The following is a 22379-nucleotide window of genomic DNA, read 5'->3' as shown; positions in this document are numbered from 1 at the left end:
CATCAGATCAAACTAAACATGTACAGTGTGAATATTGGGAAATTAAGGAACAATTGATCAAAACAAAGAAGTCTCCTCAAACTCAAATAAAAAACTATACTAATAAAATGCTTTGATAAGATAAACCAAAATAATGTTCAAAGTGTGGATATACAGTATGGTACACCTCTTTGGAATAACAAGATCTTAACCATGAGTTAAAAACCTTGGATTATTGACTTTTTAAGGCTACGAACAGGGAACCGTGTAAGGATCATCACTGACCATCCCCCATAAGACCCAGAATAAACGTGTCCACCAGTCATTAATTCCAACTGGAGCGTTGCTGATTAAAGGGTGATGGTAATGACATGTCCGGTGATTCACTGTGATTCATGGTCGCCCTAAGAATGGCTAATATGCCCCAAAGCCTGGGCTCGGACTCACTCATATTATCTTCTGCCTGAAGAGCTAGAAGTGTGTGTCGGAGGAGAAGTCGTCCTCTTTGGTTTTTACAAAGCCCGAGAGTCGTGTTGATAAACTAACTGTCAAGAAGTCGCTCCTCTGGTTCCTTCTCGCCCATTTTTCTTCCTTCTTGGGTAAAAACTTCCAGTTTGGTGTTTAGTTAACTGGAATATTGCCATTTTAGGCTGAGGCAAGCGGGGATAAAGAAAATAACCTTTATTCGTCCCACAATGGGAAATTTGCCTTTCAGTTACATTCCGTCCAAGAAACGTGAAAAGACAATCACATGTAACATGGGAGGACAGGAGCGGGAGAACTGTGGGTCACCACAAGGGCGGCGCCCCATATGTCTTAGATGAGAAGTTGAAAACAGGAGAAAGGGAAAAAAAAGCTCCTTCAGTATTTTTTGGAAGAATTGGTATTTGGTAAAGTGATTTATTCTTGGTTGAAAGGTACTGCTCTAAAGCATGCTGTCACTAGTAGCAACTAAAATCTAATGCTGTGTTTGTTCTGTGCATATTACATAGAGGGGCGGATTCACATAGATCTGAAATAAAGGATAGTAAACCTGGTGCGTCCCTAAATCCTTTGGTGGCGCTGTTTGCCCACCTGCTGTGGGGAATTCACTAACATTGCGGTACTTATAGGTGCGCGTATCGACGTGGTTGAGACCGTCGTAAGTGGACTTCTCTGTCTGCTGCACAAATATTTAATGATTTAGAAAACTAAATAAACAAATACAAATGTTGTTTAATAAACTTTAAAACCTAATGATATTTTTTCCCCTAATTTAATGTGGCTTCTCCATCAGGTTCTGTAACTTTGCTCTGATCAGTCCATGAAAAACAGACAGATTTGGACAGAAACATCCTTTTGATCTGTTGATGCCTTTGATTTGAGTTAATGCAGCAACACTGTCTGTCAATCAGTCCATCGGCACCATCTGAAGATGATCTACTGACCATCATCCTGCAGGTCTGACCTCTTGAGAGCGCTGTGTCACGCACACTCTCATATGTGAACATTGTGCCGTTGTTGTGTAAATTGCACAGTTGATCAGCTGATTCTGGCCTGATGCTCAACAGGACAGGAGATCATTTGAGTCAAAACATGGAGATGAAGACACAGGAGCTCACTGGAGCGGTGCGTCTGGAGCGACATCCATGGAGCTCCGCGCAAAGCATCCTCTCTGCACCGCAGCGTCACCAGACTCCACACGGGCAGCCTCGGCGGTTTCTCTCGCACACTTTGCTCTGCATTTTTTTTCAATGGCTGTTAATGTTGACTATTGTTTTATTTGAATTATTTCCTTACACTAGAAAGGTTAACTGCAGCATTTTTTTTCCAACTTCGCTGTGTTTTGTGTCAATATTCAGTGCAGTTATGATCTCTGGGTGTTGGCACCTGCCTGTGGGTCATATTATTTTCGGCGCATAAAACAATCACCGTGAACAGTTCCTGGTTTGATGAATTGCATTGCGCCCACTGCATTAATTTATTTGCATTTCTTCCTCCCATGTTTTTGCTCCGCTTATGAGATGCGCCTACTTTACATATTCATCAGAGGTAAACGCGCTAAATGGATTGAGGGCGCATTGTGACACGCTGAACACACACAGTCCTGATTCCCTGCAGTTTGTACCCCTTATTAACCCCTAAACCTTTAGTGAATCCACCCCTTATCTCACTCACTGCCATTGACGTGTACATACGTCATTTTAAATCCAAACGTTTACTACCATTGACATTTATGTACATCAATTGTGTTTTTTCACGGGGGTTGCTAGGAGACACTGTGGCGGAGGTCTCCCATTATATAGCAGACTTCTACTGTGGTGTAGTGACCAACTCCTACCCTGTAGATGGCAGCACCACACTTTGGGTTGAGAGATTAGCCGATGGTTATAAACAGCACAGAAGGAGGTGAAGAGTTTATAAGAGAGAAAATAAAAAAACGAATCTAAGACGGTGGATTTAAAGCAGCCCACACTCAGAGCAGAGCATGTGTGGATCTAGGTGAACTATTAGGAGTGTGTCGATCGTGTTAGAAGACGATCAATAACCGGTGAACAAGCGGTGAGACTTGGTGCGTTTCACGACGCCGCATTTCATTGTGCAACGAAACATGTTTCTTTATTGTGCAAATGACAACAAACACTTTGAATCTTTGAATCAAAAGTCCGATCTCAGTGTTGATTTATTGTTTGATAAAAGGAAACCAATGTTCAGATGTTTGAGGTGTCACTAAAGTTAAAAACTTTAGCTTCAAAGACAATGTTTTTTTTCACAAATAGTCATTTTCTGACAACTACCTATATTCAACTGCTGATTACAGAAGAACAAAACAAGATAGAAACAGAATTTTTTTAATGATGAAAGTAGAGACTCTATTCTTTCAGAATCTGGTTCAGATTTTACATTATCATAGTGAAAAATGTTCTGTGGGTCTTAAAATATCAGTCTAAATGCTCTAAAATGGCTGGCAGCCAATGAGTTAATGTGCAGATTCTCTAAGTACGTAATAATGACGGACTTGAGTGCAGATAATTTCTTTAATTATGCACTAACAGAATAAGCATAAAAAGTGATAACGTGGTGTTAAAATCGCCTGCATTGATTTTGAACTTCTTCAGATTAGAAACTTTAAAACTCCTCTCAGCAGCACATGTTGACAAATATAAGTCTGTGATAAGTTCATTTCTGGAGACTTCATGCATCGAAACCTGCTCGAACTCCATCTAACATTCGTCTTCTTCCTCAAAAGTACTTATTTTGTGTTTTGTTTTTTTTGGTGAAAGTCTGCATCCATCCAGCTGAGAAATAAGACATTATATTTGACATTCAAAAACTTCTCTTCAGTTCTTAAGTTCTTTACGTATGAAATAAAAAAAAGTACAGATTACAGAGTACAGTTATTGCTTGTCAGGCTTTCGTCAGGTCTTGTTAAACGCCTGCTGTGTTTGGATGGAATGGAAAATGCAAAGATCTTCTGCCTGATCAACGTGAGACTGTCACAGAGATGTAAAGAAGAAAAAAAAACAAAAAAGCTAAATATTGAGTTTATATAAGTTGTTTGTTGGATAAAAAGTGATTGTAACCACCTGATCAACCCTGGGCCTCAATCCCACAGATGCTGGGTTAGATTAACTATCTAAAGGTCACTGTTGTGAGGGAATATTGATAAACCTCTACACAGACAGACAGAAATAAGTTCTCCTTCTGTTTCACACAGACAAGTTCAGTACAACAGAAACAATGAAGTCAAAGAGCCGAGCAGAGCAGGTTGGAACAATAAAAACAAGATGGTTTTAGGGCGTGGCTAAAGAATAAGGAAGGTTTTTTTGTCCTTGTTCCCTCCAGTGGTTCTCAACCTTTTCAGACCGCAACCCCCAAAATAAAGGTTCCAGAGAGCGGGGACCCCCACTGTAGCTGAAGGTGGTTGAACACAGACATGAACATTGAAGAACAGTCATGTGGAGACAGGACCATCTATAAGGGGAATAAAGGGGAGAGATTTTTGGCATCCATCCATAAAGTCAGTAAAATGATGGTCTATTATTGTGATAACCACATTTATTTATTCATCTGAATAATATCCACTTCTATGGGTTCAAAGTGACCAAAAATGGTGGAAAAGGTGGTGAAATGGGATTTTAGAAATTAGAGTTGACAAAACAGACAGAAAAAGTATTTAAAAAAAGGTTCAAAGTGTCAATATTGGAACAATTAGTTTAAACTGGGAAATAATGGGCATTCCAAATCGTGAATGTGGTTAAATTGGCAAAAAATGAGCATAAATTAAGGCAAAAAGAGGTTAAAAGTGACAATAATTGGTCAATGTATGCAACATTAGGTGGAAAAGTGGTGAAAAAGGGTTTATAAGTGTCGAAAACATCTTGAAAGTGGGAAAATGTGCAGAAAAGGCATTGAAATCTGATTGAGCTGTATCAGAAATAGGAGTAATGTAGCAAAAATACATTAAAAGTAGCAAAAATATGTCACGAAAAAGTGATGAAAATAGGTTAAAATATGGTGAGTTTGTTGTAGTTGCAGAATAAAGGTAAAAACAGGGGAAAATGTGCTGAAATTGTTGAATAAATACTCCTTCGAGTGTCTCGCAACCCCAAGGTTGAGAACCCCTGCCCTAGTCCAAAGCGTCTTGACTGATTTGGCTTCTGAACCTCCTTAACAAACAAAATACGCTGCCTAAGATTTTACATGATTGTGAAAAACAAACGGACAATATGGAATTTACTTCCTGAAACAGAAATGGCAATATTGTTATTATTAATATTATTTTTATACTATTTTGGCCTAAAACACTTTGTTTTCTTTAACTTTTCCATGATGGGATCAGGAACTCTGAATGAAAGTTTTTTGTGCCTTTCTGGATCACGTCCTCCATTGATCCTTGATATGATTGTTCCAGAATGGTAAAGCACGTGTTCTCCTGTTTATTGACGTATGTCATTTGTGCTCTGTGGGTTTTATGAGTGTAAACCAAGCTGTGAACAAAGGGCTCAGAGTAGCTCGGCCCGGCAGTGAACCCTGTCGGAGATCTTTGGTTTGACAGATGGAGAGCTTCAGGCTCCGGGGAATAAGGTCGTCTCTCCTCACACCGGTTATTTTTGGAATAAACAATGAATGTGACGTGTGTGTGTGTGTGTGTGTGTGTGTGTGTAGGTGTGTGTGAAACTTAACACATGCGGGTGAGTGCAATACTTGTATATTGCTCAGACAGAGAACCAAAGGTGTTTTATTATTTTTTTGTTTCTATAAGCCAAAAAAATTATCTTGTGCAATTTGATTTTTCTCTGTCAAACATTGATTTTTAATCTTTCTGTAATGATCTCGTTGATTAACGGCCTTGTGTAAAGCCTCTCAATATTTTCTCCAGTTCCGTTTCATAGTTTAACCATTTCCTTGTCATTTCTGCGTCAATTTCCTGGTACACATTTCCGTTTCATCGTTTTTCCCTAATCAGATCATTACGCGCAATTGAACTTTCTGAAATATTGCCAAATATGCAGAACAAGGGTATTCGCTACACATTTGCTACACTTGCTAAAGCTAACAGTAGACAACTTGATTTACAGTAAAAACAAATATGGTGCAAATGTGTGGTATTGTCCCAAAACATGTTGGTGGTATAGATATTTTTATATTTTTCAATTAGATGTATCCATTTCAGGAGGTAAAGTTTGTCATACTACGTCAATTTATTTCTGATTTTGGCAGGATTGGACATTTCTGTTTCTCTGACCAACAAAGACAAATGCAATTAAATGTGTGATATTTTCCTAAAACATGCATGTGAAGATATTTTCAGTGTCATATTGCAATTTTCTTTTGACTTTGCGTAAAAGAATATTAGTAACCTTTTATAAATGACAATAACATTGCATTTCCATTTTCGGAAGTTAATTCTATATTTTCCGTCGGTTTCCACAATAAACGAAATATCAGAGAACCTGTAAGTAAAGGAGATACTAAATGAAGCAGTGACATAATATGAGCTTTATCTATGCACAGATCTTCTCATCCTGTACCCTACAAGTTTCAAACCTTTATTCAGGATGCCACACAAAGTCCAACACAAGCTTTACGATAAGTGTGTCAAACTCGAGGACCGTGGGCCAAATCCAGCTTGTGAAAACAGAGTGAAAACAACATTATAAACTGAACTAATTTAGTAAATCACTGTTTGGTTCGTTGGACGTGACACACACACACAACGCTGTACTGCAACATTTCTTTGCAGAGAACAAGGCAATGTCATTGGAAATATAAACAGCGAGTTGGACGTTAGCAATAATTTTGTTTAAAACCAGTCTTGAAGAAGCAAAGTCAGCAAAGTCTTGATGTAGTCTTTACAAAGTCTTAATTAGCTGTTTATAATGTCATGGTGGTCGTGAAAAATTTGCGATGAGGTCTTTGAAAAGTGTTAATGAGGAAAACGCCAGAAAAATTATTGGTGAAGACTCAACAAAGCCTGAACAATGTCTTGGGAATGTTTTTGTCAAACTCTTTGCAAAATCTTTTAAAACTCCTGGTGAAGTCTTGGTAAAATCTTGGCACATTCTAGATAACATTTTGACTAAGTTTTGGCAAATCAATAAAGTTTTGTCGAAGTCTTCACGTAGTTTTGACAAAATCCTAACAGGGTCTTGACAAAGTCTTCATAAAATTCTGCCATTCAGTGTTTGCATAGAATAACTCATTTTTGAGCTGATGTGTCACATGACTGTAGTACCTACTGCCTAGACAACACAAAACACTTGTTTGTTTTGATGGTATCAATGCTACTCCCACTGTACAGATAATGTTTATTTTAGGAAAACTAGACCTGCGGTAAGTATCTGTGAGTGTCTCAGGATGAAAAGAGAAACACAGGTCACGATGCAGGTTAATGCTCCACTCATGGTGTAAATTGTCCCTGCAGGTGACCTGGTGTCCAGAGCCATGCATCACCTCCAGCCGCTGCACATCAAGAACGCCAGCAACGGGACTCCGGTCCACCAGAAGACCAACAACACACTGCACTGGGAGCCTGAGGCGCTCTACACCTTATGTTACTTCATGCACTGTCCACAGATGGAGTGGGAGAACCCCAACGTGGAACCTTCCAAGGTCTCCCTACAGAACGAGAGGTGAGGATGCACCTCCTGGTGGGAAATAAAGGTATAACATGTGGGGCACAACACTAAACAAAATGCCTACACACAAAGAAAGTAACAATGAGAATCTAAAAATGTAGCAGAAATTAAAATAGCATTAAATTATTAAACAGTATTAGATATGGAGCGGGAACTAAATGTAACGTGGAACTAAAGTGCAAAAATATTTTTCAACCTCATTAATAATGTTAAGCTATTGCTAGGTTATTGCTATTGTAAGGCTAATGTTAAGTTAGTGCTAATGCTATTCTAATGCTAGTTGTCACTACCTAATCTTTTCACGGACCGGCTCCTTTCAGCTCTTTTCAACGCATGTGCGTAGACTACATCACTTCCTACACTCGTAATTCTTACAAGAGAGCTGCTGGGACGTGATATTTGAATGTATACCGACCATGTGATGTTTGTGAAATATTTTAATTGTACACATTTAAATATGTGACTGCTTTGTGGTGTTTTTAACTGTTAAAGGTATAAAGGAGGATTTTCCACTTTTTGAAAAAAGTGCACATGTGCAACGTTCTATCTGTTCCCAAGAGGGAACGCCGTTAAACGTGTGCGAGAGAGCATGCACGAGCCCGGTGCGTGACTCGTGCAGGGGCTCGCATCGCTAATATAGCTTACATTAGGATAAACTTCTCTGCTATTAACTACTAGGTCGATTATTGTCAAATCTGAATCAAAAGCATACCACTACGATCCTCTTCCGAGTCCGTTTCCAGTTAGTGATTCGCCCTCTTCGCGGCAAGCAAAAACTAGCTAGGGACGCGCACATACGATGGCCTCACGTAAACCTATCACCAGAATGATTGATAATTAGGAGGACCAATAGTCTTGATGATCCACCCAGAATTTGAAGCCAAAATAACATCCTCCACAATACCTTTAATTAAAAAAAAAAAAATGGATAAAAACACAATAAACAACATTGACAATCAAAAACTAAACAGAAAATTAGATAAAAACCAAAATAAATCGAAATTCACTCAAAACATACATTTCTAATTCTTTTTAAATAGCAGGGTTTCAACCTTTTAAATATTACACAAACTGACGTAAAATAGGCCGACTGGATCGAGACGCGTTTGGCGCATGCGTTGAAAGGATTGGGCACTGACATCTAGCTAATGCTAGCTAATGCTAATGCTAGCTAATGCTAATGCTAGCTAATGCTAACTTTAATGTTAATGCTATTCCTAGCTAATGTTAATGCTAAGCTAATGCAGTGCGACGTGGGCTAGCACCTGCATCCTCACTTGTATTTTCTTCAGGAAATGCAAATATTCTAGTTGTTTATGTTACACCCATTGTGGTTAGCGGTGGGAATCCCCCATGGGTAAAAATCTCAAACTCTGCCTGTGGGAAATACCCAAAAACGTTTGAGAACCGCTGATCTAATGTTCAGCAGTCAGACAATATGTTCCACTTTCTTCTTTGTGAACTATTAGTGAATGTACAGTAGCTCTCCATGATTCACTGGTAATTAACTCAAAGTGACTCTGAGATGAAACCCACTGATCTGATTTGATATTGTGGGGTGGAGAGAATGATCCTCTGACTCATAATGACAGATGCTCCAGATGTTTGTTCCTGAAAGCCTCATCCTGCATCTCTGAGTCAGAGCAGAAGGACGAGAGCATCAACAAAGCACACAAAGAGACGATTGTTTCCTGTTTACGTGTTGTCTGTTGTTGGAAGGAGAGTGCGTCATCTCAGCGTGTTATGAGCCGCTTTTCTGCCAGAGGAGATCCATTAAAGACATTATTTCTCCTCCTCATCCATCTCTGCTTTTTATTAAAGCAAATATAGAACACTAGCAAATCCTGCAGAAGACGTAATGAAGTTTCAGTGAAAAATACATACACGCGTTAGGAGTTTTAATGCCTCTGAACTGATTATGAGAGTGTGTGTTTATTTTCTTTGTGAATATCTACAAATTACATGTGAAAAAATACATAAAATAAAAACATTAATTTGTTTTAAAAAATAAAATATTACACGTATTGTTTGATGAATAAATATATTTAAGTAACATTTTTAAAAAGTGATTTAAATAAGGGGAAAAGCTAATTAAATTGTTGATTTTCTTACACTCATAACATTCTTTTTTTAACGTCCACATCAAAGAAAAGCTAACGTTGTAGTATTTTTCAAACCTAATAAACAGACTCTGTCTAAATACTCTCATACCCATTTCCTCCACACGGGGTGATGGTGGCAGTATTGAGTCGGTGTAATCTCCCCTACAGGCCGTTCCTGGTTCTGCCGCCGCTGATGGAGTGGATTCGCGTTGCGGTGTCTCACACCGAGCATCGACGGAGCCTCTCGGTGGACAGCGACGACGTGCGACAGGCGGCGCGACTTCTGCTGCCCGGAGTCGACTGCGAACCGCGACAAATCAAGTGAGACAACGTTTAAGCTTCAGTTGTTTTTTTGGGGGCTTTATAAAAACAAAATGGAATCGGGGAAAAAAAACAGTTTTAGTTAGTTTGTTTAGTTTGGTAACACATTATTTACTACGTTTTTCTGTACTACTTATGACTGAGAGGGAGATTTTTAATGTTTTTATTTAGTTGATTTTAAACTCTTAAATGTTTTTATTGTTGTTTAATGTTTTCTGTTGCTGTTTTTAATCATGTAACACACATTGGATTGCCTTTTGTATGAAATGCACATGATATGTAATTACAGAACTCTGTCCTGGTCAGTTCTGGTCAGACTGCCCAGCAGGCCAGATACCATCATACACTGATAGTATTCACCAAGGTCTCTGCCCGAGGAGGCTCTGCTATGTTATGACTACTGCTATCAGCCACATAAGAACTCGGAAGATCTCGCTAATTCACATGTAATCGCACGATAAATATATATGTGTGATTCAACCATGGATAAGTGCCATATTTAGCCTATACAGTCTGTAACATACGATTTTAAAAGTGTTCAGTTTGGACCAAACGTGGCATCAGCGAAAAGGTCTGGTCCCCCCGAGTCCAAATATGTGCTTGGTCTTTGGGTAGAGCCACTAGAGCCCAAATGCACGATTTTTGGTCTGTTCCCTTTGACCAGGGGTCTGCAACCTGCGGCTCTGGAGCCTCATGTGGCTCTTTGACTCTTTTGCAATGGCTCCCTATAGCTTGAAAAAAAACCTATTGAAATAAAGAGTTGTCATTTTCCAACAGAGGCAATTATTGATTAATGACAAATAAAATCAAGATACAACAATTTGTTAACCTAAAAATAAATCACATTGTGCAATGACTCAGCACCTTCCTACTTCACTTCCTGCAACATCTACAGACCATCAACTTTCCTGCACCTGTGACTAACCTTAAGTTTTAAATCCCTGGTAAAATAACTAAACCAACACAAACACTATTCTGGAAGAAAACAGAGATTTTAATTGTGTGGGAACAGATTCATTTAACCACCAATGTACAGGTTAAATATGTATGTTTTATGTGTGGCAAGAAATGAGAAATTAGCATGTGTTGATCACATGATCATGTGTTATCAAACTTCAAGTTACTTTTTGTAGCCCTTTAAATACATTAACTAAAAATAATTTTCTTTATATAACATTGTGTTCATGTAAACTGAGATTGAAGATGCAAGATACTGTTTAGTTGTTATTTCTTGATGTTAATTTATTTCATTTTATTTTAATCTGTTTTTAAGTTTCCATTTACATGATCAATATAAATCAAATCATGAAATCAAACATTATTCTATGTCATTTTAACTGTATAGAATTTCATTCACTGTCTTGTCTTCATTGAGAAGGTTTTTTTCCGGCTCCAGGAGGACTTTAATCCAGGTGAGATGAGGCAAAATGGCTCCTTTAAGAGTAAAGGTTGCAGATCCCTGCCTTTGACCAAATAAACCCTATGTCCACATCTGACCAGCAACCCTAAAGCTGGACTCCGTCTCATTCATCCACGTTCTAGAGCAGAAGCTGTTTGCTCTGTTGACGTTCCCTCACCATCACGGTGATGTTGTTTCAGGGCCGAGGATTGTTTCTGTGCCAAAGGGAAGATGGACGCCGCCTCCACGGAGGCAAAGTTCCTCCAGGATCTGGGCTTCAGGATGCTGAACTGCGGCCGCACCGACCTGGTGAAACAGGCCGTGAACCTGCTGGGCCCCGACGGCATCAACAGCATGAGCGAGCAGGTCTGCAGCCCTCACATCTCCCCGTTAGCACCTTATAGTGATGTGGAGAAGTCATTTGTTCTCTGTGCTGCAGGGCATGACTCCTCTGATGTACGCCTGCGTACGTGGGGACGAGGCTATGGTTCAGATGCTTCTGGATGCTGGAGCCGACATCAACAGCGAGGTCAGTGCTGAGCCCAGCTGCTAGGCCGCTACCTGCATCCATTTTACCCCGTTTGCCATCCGTCTAATGTTTGTTCTTTTTTTTCTCATGTCTTTGTGTGTGTGTGTGTGTGTGTGTGTGTGTGTAAGCTGCCTGTTTCCCAAACCCAGCCTCACCTTCTCCCTTCATTTGGTGCGTCTGCCTCCTCAAACAATGACCAACGATGACTCATCACTAGGGATGTAACGATTAATCGTAAGGCAGTTAAAAATCGATTAATAGGTTCACGGTTGATATCGATTTTCTGAAAATTTAATCGCAGTACTTTTTTTAACCAGCAGAGGGCGCTATCCACAAGTGTAGGCGGCGGGCGGAGTCTGCTAATACTTTCTTTCTGGCCGCCTTCTAGTCTTAAATATGTTAATAAATGATTCATTACCTCTTTAGCACCGAAAGAATATCTGTAATATTACTTGAATATCTGTAAAAGTCACGTTTTTCTATTAGCTCTGTCTGCTAGCATAGCTTTTCTTCTTCACTGCGAGATATCTGCATGCTAACCGACCACTGTGTTACCAGCGCCCTCTGCTGGTCCAAACAAATATGACGTAATTTTTTTTTTTAAAAGTCCAATTGTTAAGGCACAAAATACAATTTCAGTTGCACTTTTAAAAAGAAAAAGAACTATTATTGTTTATTATAGAACCAGAATTTAAATTAATAGGCTTCATTTTCATTTGTATTATTCCTTTGTTTATTTCATTCAAGGTTTATTTTTAGTTAAATTGCATTGTTTTGAATAGTTTATCAAGGAATTCTTTTGACAATGAAAAATAAAAGGAAAATAATACAGTATTTTCTAGTTTTTTTTCCCAAAAAAAAAATTTGTCTACAGTCCCATTTTGTAAAATAAATCGTGAGAGAATCGTATCGTGAACCCAGTATCGTGAATCGAATCGTATCGGAGGTTGAGTGAATCGTTACATCCCTACTCATCACTAAGGAACGCCATAGTTAGCTTAGCATGTAGCGCCACTGACTAAGCAGGTTCAAAGGGTAAAAGGGGCGGGGCTATGCTGTCGTAGGCTGTGTTCAAAATTGCATCCTAACGTACTATTCATACTAACGTACTACTCATACTAAGTCTGACCTCTAAATGAGTATGTAGTGCGTTCACATTAGATAGTAATACGCGATAAATACCAGGATGTATACCATATAGTGGGCACACTAGTCATACTCAACTGTCCCATGATGCATTGCGAGCGGAACATATAATAGTCCTGGGACTGGCTTTAAGCTAAAATATCAAACATCCCCTTTTCAAAATAGAAGCATCTCTTCTTGTGTTCCATTAGTTTTTTAACACTTTTGCTCTTATTTTGAGGTTAACAGGAAGTTTAGTCAGTAGCACAATGGCAAGTTTCCAAAAATCTCCAAAATGTGGGAATGAAATGTGTTTACGTGAGTTTTATGAATCAAATGAGCACATGTTGATATTCTACTTGGTCACTTTCTCACTTTAAATGTTTTCAAAACTTTCAAAATAAAGGTGGAGAATCAACAGAGATATTTAGCCTCAGTGTGCTTCAGGCTTTTAACGCTGTAGGTTCCAAATGCATCTTGGGAAACTTGGAAATGTCACACTAATGTACTATTCACTACAAACTCAATGAGTAAATACTATATATATACTATAAGTATAATTAGGATGATGAATGTTCCCACTGAAGTTTACTTCCAAGTTTAGGTAAGAATGTAAGCTCCTCCCTCTCAAACTACCTCACAGGTAAAACAAACTGCTGTTTAATATGGAATATACATTATACTTGTAAAGCTACATACACAAAATATGTTCTCTGCATGTAGCCACGGTGTAGCGCTCAGGGAGCAGCTCCACTTTTAGTATCTGTTATACCGCCTCGTATCGCGTGACAAGGTCTGACGTGTTTGTGACACAATACGATGCAGCGGTTGGACAATACAAATGATTATTTATTCCTGTAGTTAATAGAGATGTGGAGGAGAAGAAAGTGACTTAGCAGCTTAACACTGCGGTGAATGATTGAAACAGCTGACTGACTCCGCTGCTGCTGCTGTGATAAACACACACCCTGAAGCAGCGCTGAGACGTACTCACAATCACAATAAATATTCATGTGTTTTACTGTAACGTGCAGTTTTTTGGCTGAAAACAATAACAACAGTGTGTGGATAACAAAAGATAATCCCTTTGGTGATCAATGATCACCATCTAACAGAGCGAGGCATGAAATCATTGTTTATAGACACGCCCACTCCCACGAAATGTACTTTTCAGAGGCTAAAAATATAAATATACCTCAAATACTATGTTGTTGGGGTTCTTAGATCAAATGGAGATTGGTGACAAATAGCATAATACTGGACCTTTAAGTGATAAAGTGACCAATAAAAAGACTTCTAATATCGTCCGGAGGAGGCCCCGCCTACAAGCTTGAAGTTGAAACGCAAACAAAATGTGTAGTTTGATGAGAACTAATTCTTAATTTGTAAACAAAACCTGCATTTAAAAAAAAATAGCAACAATAGTTTTGTTTGCAAATTTTTTTTTTAAATTACAAAACCATTTTTTGACACAAATTTCTCTCCATCTGTCCTCTGCTCACTGCTTCCTCCTCTTCCTCCTGCTCCTCCTCTTCCTCCTCCTCTTCCTTTTCCTCCTGCTCCTCTTCCTCTTCCTCCTCCTGCTCCTCCTCTTGCTCCTTGCCCTCCTCCTCTTCCTGCTCCTCCTCCTCCTCCTGCTCCTCCTCTTCCTCCTCCTGCTCCTCCTCTTCCTCCTGCTCCTCCTCTTCCTCCTCCTGCGTTGGAGCTGTCGATGTTAATGGCTGTACAAATCTCTCTCCCTTCAACCTCACCTGTGACTTCCCAGGTGCCCAGCACAGTAAACAAGCACCCCTCAGTTTATCCTGAAACGCGCCAGGGGACGCCACTCACATTCGCCGTGTTGCACGGACACGCCCCTGTGGTGCAGGTAGTGCCGTTTATGACCTGTAACCCTTCACCTATGGCCCCAGCTTGAGCTGTCTGGATAACGATGACTGATAATGAGCATCATTGGACTAATGATGGTGATGTGTTTTTGCCCTTTCCTGGTCGTGCGTGGGTCAAATATCCTGAACCTTTGTGTTTACCTGGTTCCTGATGAGCCACAGATTACTATGAACGACTAGGTTCTCATTTTCATTATTTTTAGGTCCAAACAAATCGAGGTCCAAGCTTCGAAACCTCAGGGTTGGTGTCAATTACATTTTTTAATTACAATTACCAAATTTATTTGTGTAGCACAAGGCAATTCAATGGGCTTTACATGATCAATATGTGCAAAAGAAAACAATCGACAGCTTAAAAATCAATAAAAGGTCATTTAGATATGTAACGGTAACGGCAAAGTTACCTTTAGCCTAGCTTTTGTTAGCCTTTAGCGTATCCATTTTTCTTACACAATGAGTGGTGGCTAACGGTTAATGAAGCGGGTAGTAATCGGAGGGTCATCGGTTCGAATCCAATCTGGGTCTTTGTGGTGTTGAGCAAGACCCTTAACCCTAACTGTTTGTGTTGTACGTGTTTTTGAATAAAAGCGTCTGCCAAATTAAATTGTAATCTTGTAAATAATGTCTTAATTAAAGTGTTGTTTGGACCTGGAAGTAAGAAGATTCTACCACCGTTGTTGTTGTTGTGTTTACCATCCTGTGAACTCCTCCATACCCTGAATGTACTGTATTTCTACAAGCTGCTACTTTTGCGTGGAAAGTGTGATTGTTGGTTTTTATAGCTCTGGAAACCAGCAAAAACTGTGGCGGCACCATCAGCCATTTCATTATGACCATCTATGGTTTCCTGGCTGCTTATTATCAGACTGCAGGTGAAAATGTCCTCAAAGCTGCTAAAAAATGGTTAATTTTAGGGTAAAAAATATCATATTTTAAGCATGACTAGTACAGATATTCTTTAAAGTGTTAAAAAGAGGAATTTGCATAGCTACTTTATGTGTTTTCATATCCGTCACTGATTTAAGTCAGTTTATAACAAAAAGTAAATCGGATACATTTAAGGATTCAAGCATGACTTGTGAAGTTAAACTAGAATAATTTTACTTTCCTGTTGATTTAATTGCGAGTCTAGGGAACTTAATGACGCCTCCCACTTTTCTGCACCAAAACTCAGTGTTTCCTCGACTGGGAACTATTTCCCTCTGTCGTTTTGATGTGATAATTTGAGTAGGTACGAGCATTTGGAGTGATGCAATGATTAAAGTGACCTTATATTGCAGGGTTTGCTTGGTTTTGTTACCGATTAGCGCTTAGAGGGTGTAATGTGTGGCTGATTGGTCCATTTGTGTGACCCTGCTTCACGTTTCCTTCCCAGTCTGCATTAAAGATACAAAGTTGCACAGGAGAACAGCCTCAGGGAAGCAGAATGGAGAAGCTTTCTTCCTTTGATGCAGTCTTCAGCATCTGCTGAATGATAAATTTACAGTCTGTTGTTGTAGAAAGTAAAGGAGCCCAAACGGGAGCTAACGAGGAGGCCCCGAGCTGGTGCAACGCCTCAGGTTCCAGCAGGTGCAGATGTTTGCTAACCCCCTCTCCCTTCTCCGCCCATCTGTCCTCATCCTCCGTTCATCTCTCCATCACATCTTTGCCACAGTTGTTGCTGGATCACCGAGCCAACGCCGAGGGCGCCCTACAGGATGGTGCAGAGAACTACACGGAGACGCCGCTCCAGCTAGCCGCGGCAGCAGGTGACGGATGGACGTCCACATCTCTAAAAGCCAAAGAATCCACCTCTCAGTGCTTTTCAGGCAGTCTTTGTTAGCATAAGCATCACATGTAGCTACATGAATTTGGGAAATTGGGCTTATGTCACAGATGCTGTTTGCGGTAGTTAATAAACAGGCGCCATCTTGAACTGGGGAAAACTACTCGTACGCTTGTATGTCCAATGAATCCATGTACCATTCATTCTTTGGTTATTCTGTTTTAAAATCAAATCAAAATAACAAAATGTGTTTTTTTGTTTTACTGACTTAAAACCTAAACAAAAAAACTGAAATATTTGTGTGATATTTGGATATTTATGGGGAAATTAGAGCAAGTACCTATAATCCACTGCACCTGGTTTCCCTCTCCAGGTCCTGGACCAGGTCTCCACACACAATAGGACTGTTGTCAGCAGTTTTCTGGTCCTGTTCATGTTTTTATTCAGTCTGTGGATGTTTGAGCTCGTAAAAAGCTGCTCACGCTGTAGTTTTGTTTTGAGGTGTTACGGTCTAAATAGTATCCAGATAAACTAGTGACTGACTATCAACTATGAGGCTGGTGTGAGGAACAATAGATGTTAGAACTTCTACGATTTGACACTTTTGCAAAAACAATTACACAGATTAAAACATGAAGCTCTCGTCCTAGTTTCCCATAAATACCTAAATATCACACAAACAGAACAAGATTTAATTTTAAAACAGAAAAACGCTGCTTGTCTGGTTTTTGATTTTTCTGTATTTCTGTCTTGGTTTCAGATAGATAATAGATAAACCGTCCTTGAACGACTGGCTTGAGGAGTCAAATGAGATAACAATTAGTTTTTCGGTCAGGCTGAGCACAATTTTCCTTCATTTTTTGGGTCCATTTCTCAAGCAGTAAATCCAATATGGTGGCCTTATCTCGAAAGCTGAGCAGTTTAACTTCTCCGAGTTGGATTCCATTCTGCATAAACGTTCCAAAGTAGCATCCTGCTCACTTTTGAGTAAGTTTATTGCATGAGTCTGAGTGTTAAGAGCCCTGCTCAACCCATCACAAATGACTGGCAGCCTTCCCAAAACAGATGCCAACATAATTCAGACTTTGCGATAGGTCAGGAAACTGCTAGCTCCAATCAGCAGTATCCCTGCTATCATAAATCCAATTATTTAGACGTCTTCCACGTCCTCCATCGTGTGTCCCTCCGCAGACGTTCCATCCAGACAGGCAGGCTCACCTTTGACCTTTCTTTTTGTCGGAAAATATTTGATCCATTGCATTGAGAGACCAGATGATCAATTCCATAATTTCTGTTTTTGGATAGAGATGTAGAGAGAGGCTCCTATTGGATTCTGACAAAAAGACAGATGGGGAAGGAGGGAGCAGAGAGAAACTTGTCCGCCTTCGTTCAGAGCAAGATAGAGAAGATATTTGGCTAATATGTAAAAAAAAAAAAATACATGTTAGATAGAGAAGATATTTGGTTAATATGTAAGAAAAAAAAAATCTCTTCATGTCATAAACTATTTGTACGTCTCTTTCACTCGTTAATAGGGCTTGTTGTAATTGTTAGCGGGTGGATTACACCATGTTAGCTAATGTAGTTCCCGTCATAGTTTGTATTTGTTTATTTGGCTAATATCTTGAATATGTTATGTAATTATATATTTAGCAATTTGTGCAAAGAGAAAATAAATTAAGTTAGCATGGCTAGTAAGGTAGTTTGTTAGCACGTCTTTCCCATTGATTTTGTGGGGTAACCAGTCAATAATAAATGGCTGAATTAGCATCTTTCGTGGGGAACATTTATTGAATATGTATCAGCCTAATTTGTAGATTTTCCATTAAAAATAAGGTTTCACTTTGAGGGGAAATGAGTAATCAAAGAAAGCACTTGACATCTTTGAATTCTTTTTGCAGATTAAACTAATAGGAATGTTAATTTTTGTTCTGTCATTCCTCTCCAGGAAACTTTGAGCTAGTGAGTTTGCTTCTGGAGCGAGGCGCCGACCCCATGATCGGGACCATGTGTCGAAACGGCATCTCGTCAACGCCGCTGGGGGAGATGAACTCGTACAGCCTGGCGGCGGCGCACGGCCACAGGTGACACACCCACACACAACAATAACACACTCACTGGTGATTTATTTACACACTGTTCCTGGTCCATCTGCCTCTGATAAAGCCCTCCTGACGCTGTACAGATACACAGAGATCTGTGCTACACCTGAGGAAGCTAAACTCCAGTAGCATTCTGGGTAGTGAGCAATGTCTGGCAACAACATGATGCATGCGCTATTAGAAAGATCAATTATAGTGTAACGGTCACACTGCAGGGTTGTGTAAGGAGCATCAAAATCCATTACAGACAAGGATGTTCATGTGGAAAATGACAAGTTATTTAAGTAGCTTAGCTACAGCTGCTAAAAGCAAATGGATTACATTAAACTATACTCCAAAAACACACAAAATGACAGCAAAAATAAACATAAGTACAAGAAAATAAACAAAATGACTCAAAAAGCACACAAACTGACAAAAAAATAAACAAAGATTGAGCAAAATTACACAAAATGACCACAAAAATAAACAAAAGTGCAACAAAAATCCACAAAATTATTCCAAAAACACACAAAATGACATTAAAACAAAAACAAAGGTGCAACGAAATTACACAAAACTACAATAATGCACGTAATGACTCCAAAAACAGACAAAATGACAACAAAAATAAACAAAAGTACAACAAAACACAAAACAGCAAAAATACACATAATGACTCAGAATCAGAAAACACCCAAACTGACAACAAAAAAAAATCATCAAAGGTTGAACAAAATTACACAAAACAACAAAAAATACACCAAATGACCACAAAAATAAACAAAAGTACAACAAAAGCACATAAAGCAACATAATATACAACATGATTCCAAAAATACATGAAATGACATAAAAACAAAAACAAAAGTTCAAAGAAATTACACAAAACAACCAAAAACATACCAAAGTACATCAAATATAAGCAAAATGACTAAAACACACAAACCATTGTTTCTTCCTGTGTTAACGTTAACCGATTAATCATTATCTGATCAGATAAAGCCATTTTTGAAGCTCATGCTGGGATAAAAGTTGCCCATGTCTGCACTGCAGTGTTATCTGACTTCATTTATCTGATAAATGTGAGTCAATCTCCAACACACTGTGAAACGCTGCAGATTAAAATGTGATTTTCACAGAAGAGTGGAACACTAAGTCATAAAAGACCGTTAGTGGCAATCAAAGCAGGATTAATGCTCATGCTCATGTTAGAGCGCTCACGTCGTTGCTGATCAAACAGTGGCGTGTTGGCTGCAGTCGGACTCTCAATGAGCTCCTCGTCACCAGAGCAGATGGTGCTCTGATGCATTATGGGGCCGCGTTTTGCACGGTTTGTGTTAACGTGTTGGAGTTGATTTTTGTCACCGACGCACATCTGTTGCTGAGCGGCGCCATTGCAGATACCTCCAGTGTCTTTGATGTGGATTGATGGCAGCACACTCCTGATTTATAGCTTCTGCTTTGCATGTTTCATCCTTTTCTATAACGCGGTGTCTTTATCTCCTGAAATACTTCAACTTTATTACAACAACAACTAAAAAGATTTTATAGTATATAGCAGGGTTTTGTAATTGTAAGCACATAATTGATAATCAATTACAAGTATGACGCAATTATAATTGTAATTGAGTCCAGATAATTTACTTTGTAATTGTAATTAGAATGGAAATTCTATAAAAACTGTCATTTACAATTTAATTAAATTACGTAGTTAATAATTATTAAAATATGTTTCATATAAACTTTTCCCCGCTGCCATTTGACCTTTTTTTGTTTATATTGAACTCTAGGAGTTCTGAAAGAAAAAAGGCTCAGACGCCCACACAATGATGTTAAAACCAATATTGTTATTGATTAGGAAGCCTAACAAGGTAGCCAAGAGATTAAAAACTAATTAAATGATAGATATCAATTTTAGTGTATTTTACAGCTGATTTAAGACTGAATCGTTAGCATTAGAGATGCTAACAGAAAGCTAACACAAGAGGATGGTTACAGTTTATTTATTATTATTTATTGTGATTAATTGTAATCGAACTTGTAATCGAATTCAGAATATAATTGTATTTGACTTAAAAAATATAATTTTAATTGTAATTGGGAAAAGAATAACCGTAATTATAATTTCGTTGTAATTTGAACATGGATAATAATGGACATAATTGTAATTGAAGAATGTAATTGACCCCAACCCTGTATTGAAGGTTTAGTCAGGTTATTTCCTCTGCAGAGCAGCCAGGGGGCGGGCGCTAATCATACGCAGACGTAGTCGCCACAACTCAAAGTTTTAAACAAGTGTTGTGACAAAATCTGTGACTCGACAAAATAGTGGCTTCACCATCTGAGACAGAATCACATTTCTGTTGGGCTATTAAATGCTTTTTTATCCATTTTCTATGTAAAAACATGCGTGTATAGGTCACTTTGCTTTATAAGTCACTCAATGAATTTTAAATACAAGAAGCTGTGACTTAAACCCAAGAAATATCCTCTTTCTACCATGTATTGCAAGAAGTTTTCCCCCTCTTTAAAAAATGTAAAATACCTACAGTAGGTGTAGGTGTTCGTTCTTTGTCTTAAAAGTTTATATTTAATCTTTTTCCCTGGTTTTCAGAGGTCAAACTATACTTTTATTTCAGTGTCAAACTTTGTTGGACACTGTATATACAGATAAAAAGCTTTATTGTTGAGGAAAAAGGTTCCTTACATAGGATACACCTATTAGCTATTAGCTTGATAGCATACAAACTTATTTTGGATGTATGATTCTATATCCTCATGTTTTTAAAGCAAAACATATGTAATAATGTAAATAAAAGGCAGGACCACAAATATTTCTTTAATAAATATTTTTGTGAAGGAATTGCTAACGGCTAGGTTTCTACGTATTAACTTTATATTTTTGGAGAAAAATACTCATGAACAGTTAACTTTTTAGATCACCTACTTAGCATATATGCAGCTAATAGCTATTAGCATGTCAGCATACAGATGTTTCTGGGTTGAAATGTATTTTATTGTAAATAAAAGTCGGGCCACAAATGTTAGCTTCTTAGCTTTTTTAATTATGTGTAATTTACCTGTTTTAGTGAAGGAATGGCTAACGGCTAGTTTTCTACATATTAGCGTTATATTTTAGGAGAAAATGAACAACTAGAATAACTTCTTAGCTCCTCTTCACTTAATAGCAAATAGCATGTTAGCATACAATCTTTTTTGGGTTCGTATCACAATCTATATCCTCATGTTTTGAAGTCAAAAACTTATATATTAATGTAAATAAAAGTCAGGGGTCACAAATGTTGCCTTCTTGGCGTCTTTAATTACCCACTTTTGTAAACGAATGGATGACAATTATTTCTCTATGTATTAGCTTTATATTTCAGAGAAATTTAACAGATAACTTCTGAGCTCCTCTACATCTAATATCTGTTAGCATGTTAGCTAAATGTTGACCTTGTATCTTTTTTATTTAGTGGCTCATGTATTTTTTAAAGAAGGTTTTGCTTACTACGTATTAGCTTTATTTTGTAGGGGAATAAATAATGTTACTTACTGTTTTGTTGGCTTTTGTTGCACGTTTTTAGCATAAATCAGTTTCAAACTGGCAGTTTTTTTCCCCTCACCCCTCCTCTCCTGTTGTTTATCCCTTTTTCACCTAAATATGTGGGCGCCGCAAATGGCTGCTCCGGTGTGTTGATGTGTCTTCTTTCGCTGCAACTACCAAGTCAAATTCCTCGTATTGTTCTAAACTGTACCTGGCCAATAAAGCTGATTCTGATTCTGAAATAGTTCATCTGGAAGTCACGCGAGATGTTCTGAGAGTCACGTGACAGTCTGTGAAAATTCAACATGGCGGCTCGCTGCCTTGACTAGCATACCAACTTTGTTTATTTGCACATATTAACACTTCTTACCGTTAAATCCACGCCACAAACGAGAGCCGACCACGCGCCCTCTCACCAGCCAGAGTGGAGGACCTCGAAGACTTCATCGACCGATATTACGCCGAGTACGTAATGGAATCCGGACCGAAAGCCGCGAGCACATCAGGTAAGTCCGCTAAAC

At 38.7% G+C, this 22379-nt stretch overlaps 1 protein-coding gene across 3 annotated transcripts in view; it reads left to right on the top strand.

Moving 5' to 3' along the window:
- LOC114464379 (ankyrin repeat and BTB/POZ domain-containing protein BTBD11-A-like) overlaps nucleotides 1-22379 on the top strand; it is a 112051-nt gene that overhangs the window by 75747 nt on the left and 13925 nt on the right. For 2 of the 3 annotated variants that reach the window (XR_003674191.1, XM_028448495.1), the window contains exons 3-8: nucleotides 6887-7094; nucleotides 9371-9523; nucleotides 11123-11288; nucleotides 11362-11451; nucleotides 16117-16210; nucleotides 18176-18311. Coding sequence is in view for 2 of the 3 variants with exons in the window: in XM_028448495.1 (XP_028304296.1) it covers nucleotides 6887-7094; nucleotides 9371-9523; nucleotides 11123-11288; nucleotides 11362-11451; nucleotides 16117-16210; nucleotides 18176-18311 (847 nt within the window). In the remaining variant the exon portion in view is untranslated. Of the gene's footprint in view, nucleotides 1-6886; nucleotides 7095-9370; nucleotides 9524-11122; nucleotides 11289-11361; nucleotides 11452-14341; nucleotides 14444-16116; nucleotides 16211-18175; nucleotides 18312-22379 lie in introns of all 3 variants that reach the window. The other variant, XM_028448496.1, reaches the window with a different exon arrangement.

This window comes from Gouania willdenowi, chromosome 6 (genome assembly GCF_900634775.1).
Source record: "Gouania willdenowi chromosome 6, fGouWil2.1, whole genome shotgun sequence".
NCBI classification, from domain to species: Eukaryota; Metazoa; Chordata; class Actinopteri; order Blenniiformes; family Gobiesocidae; genus Gouania; species Gouania willdenowi.
The sequence above is the reverse complement of the archived record's forward strand: the minus strand, read 5'-3'. Positions and strand labels throughout refer to the sequence as shown.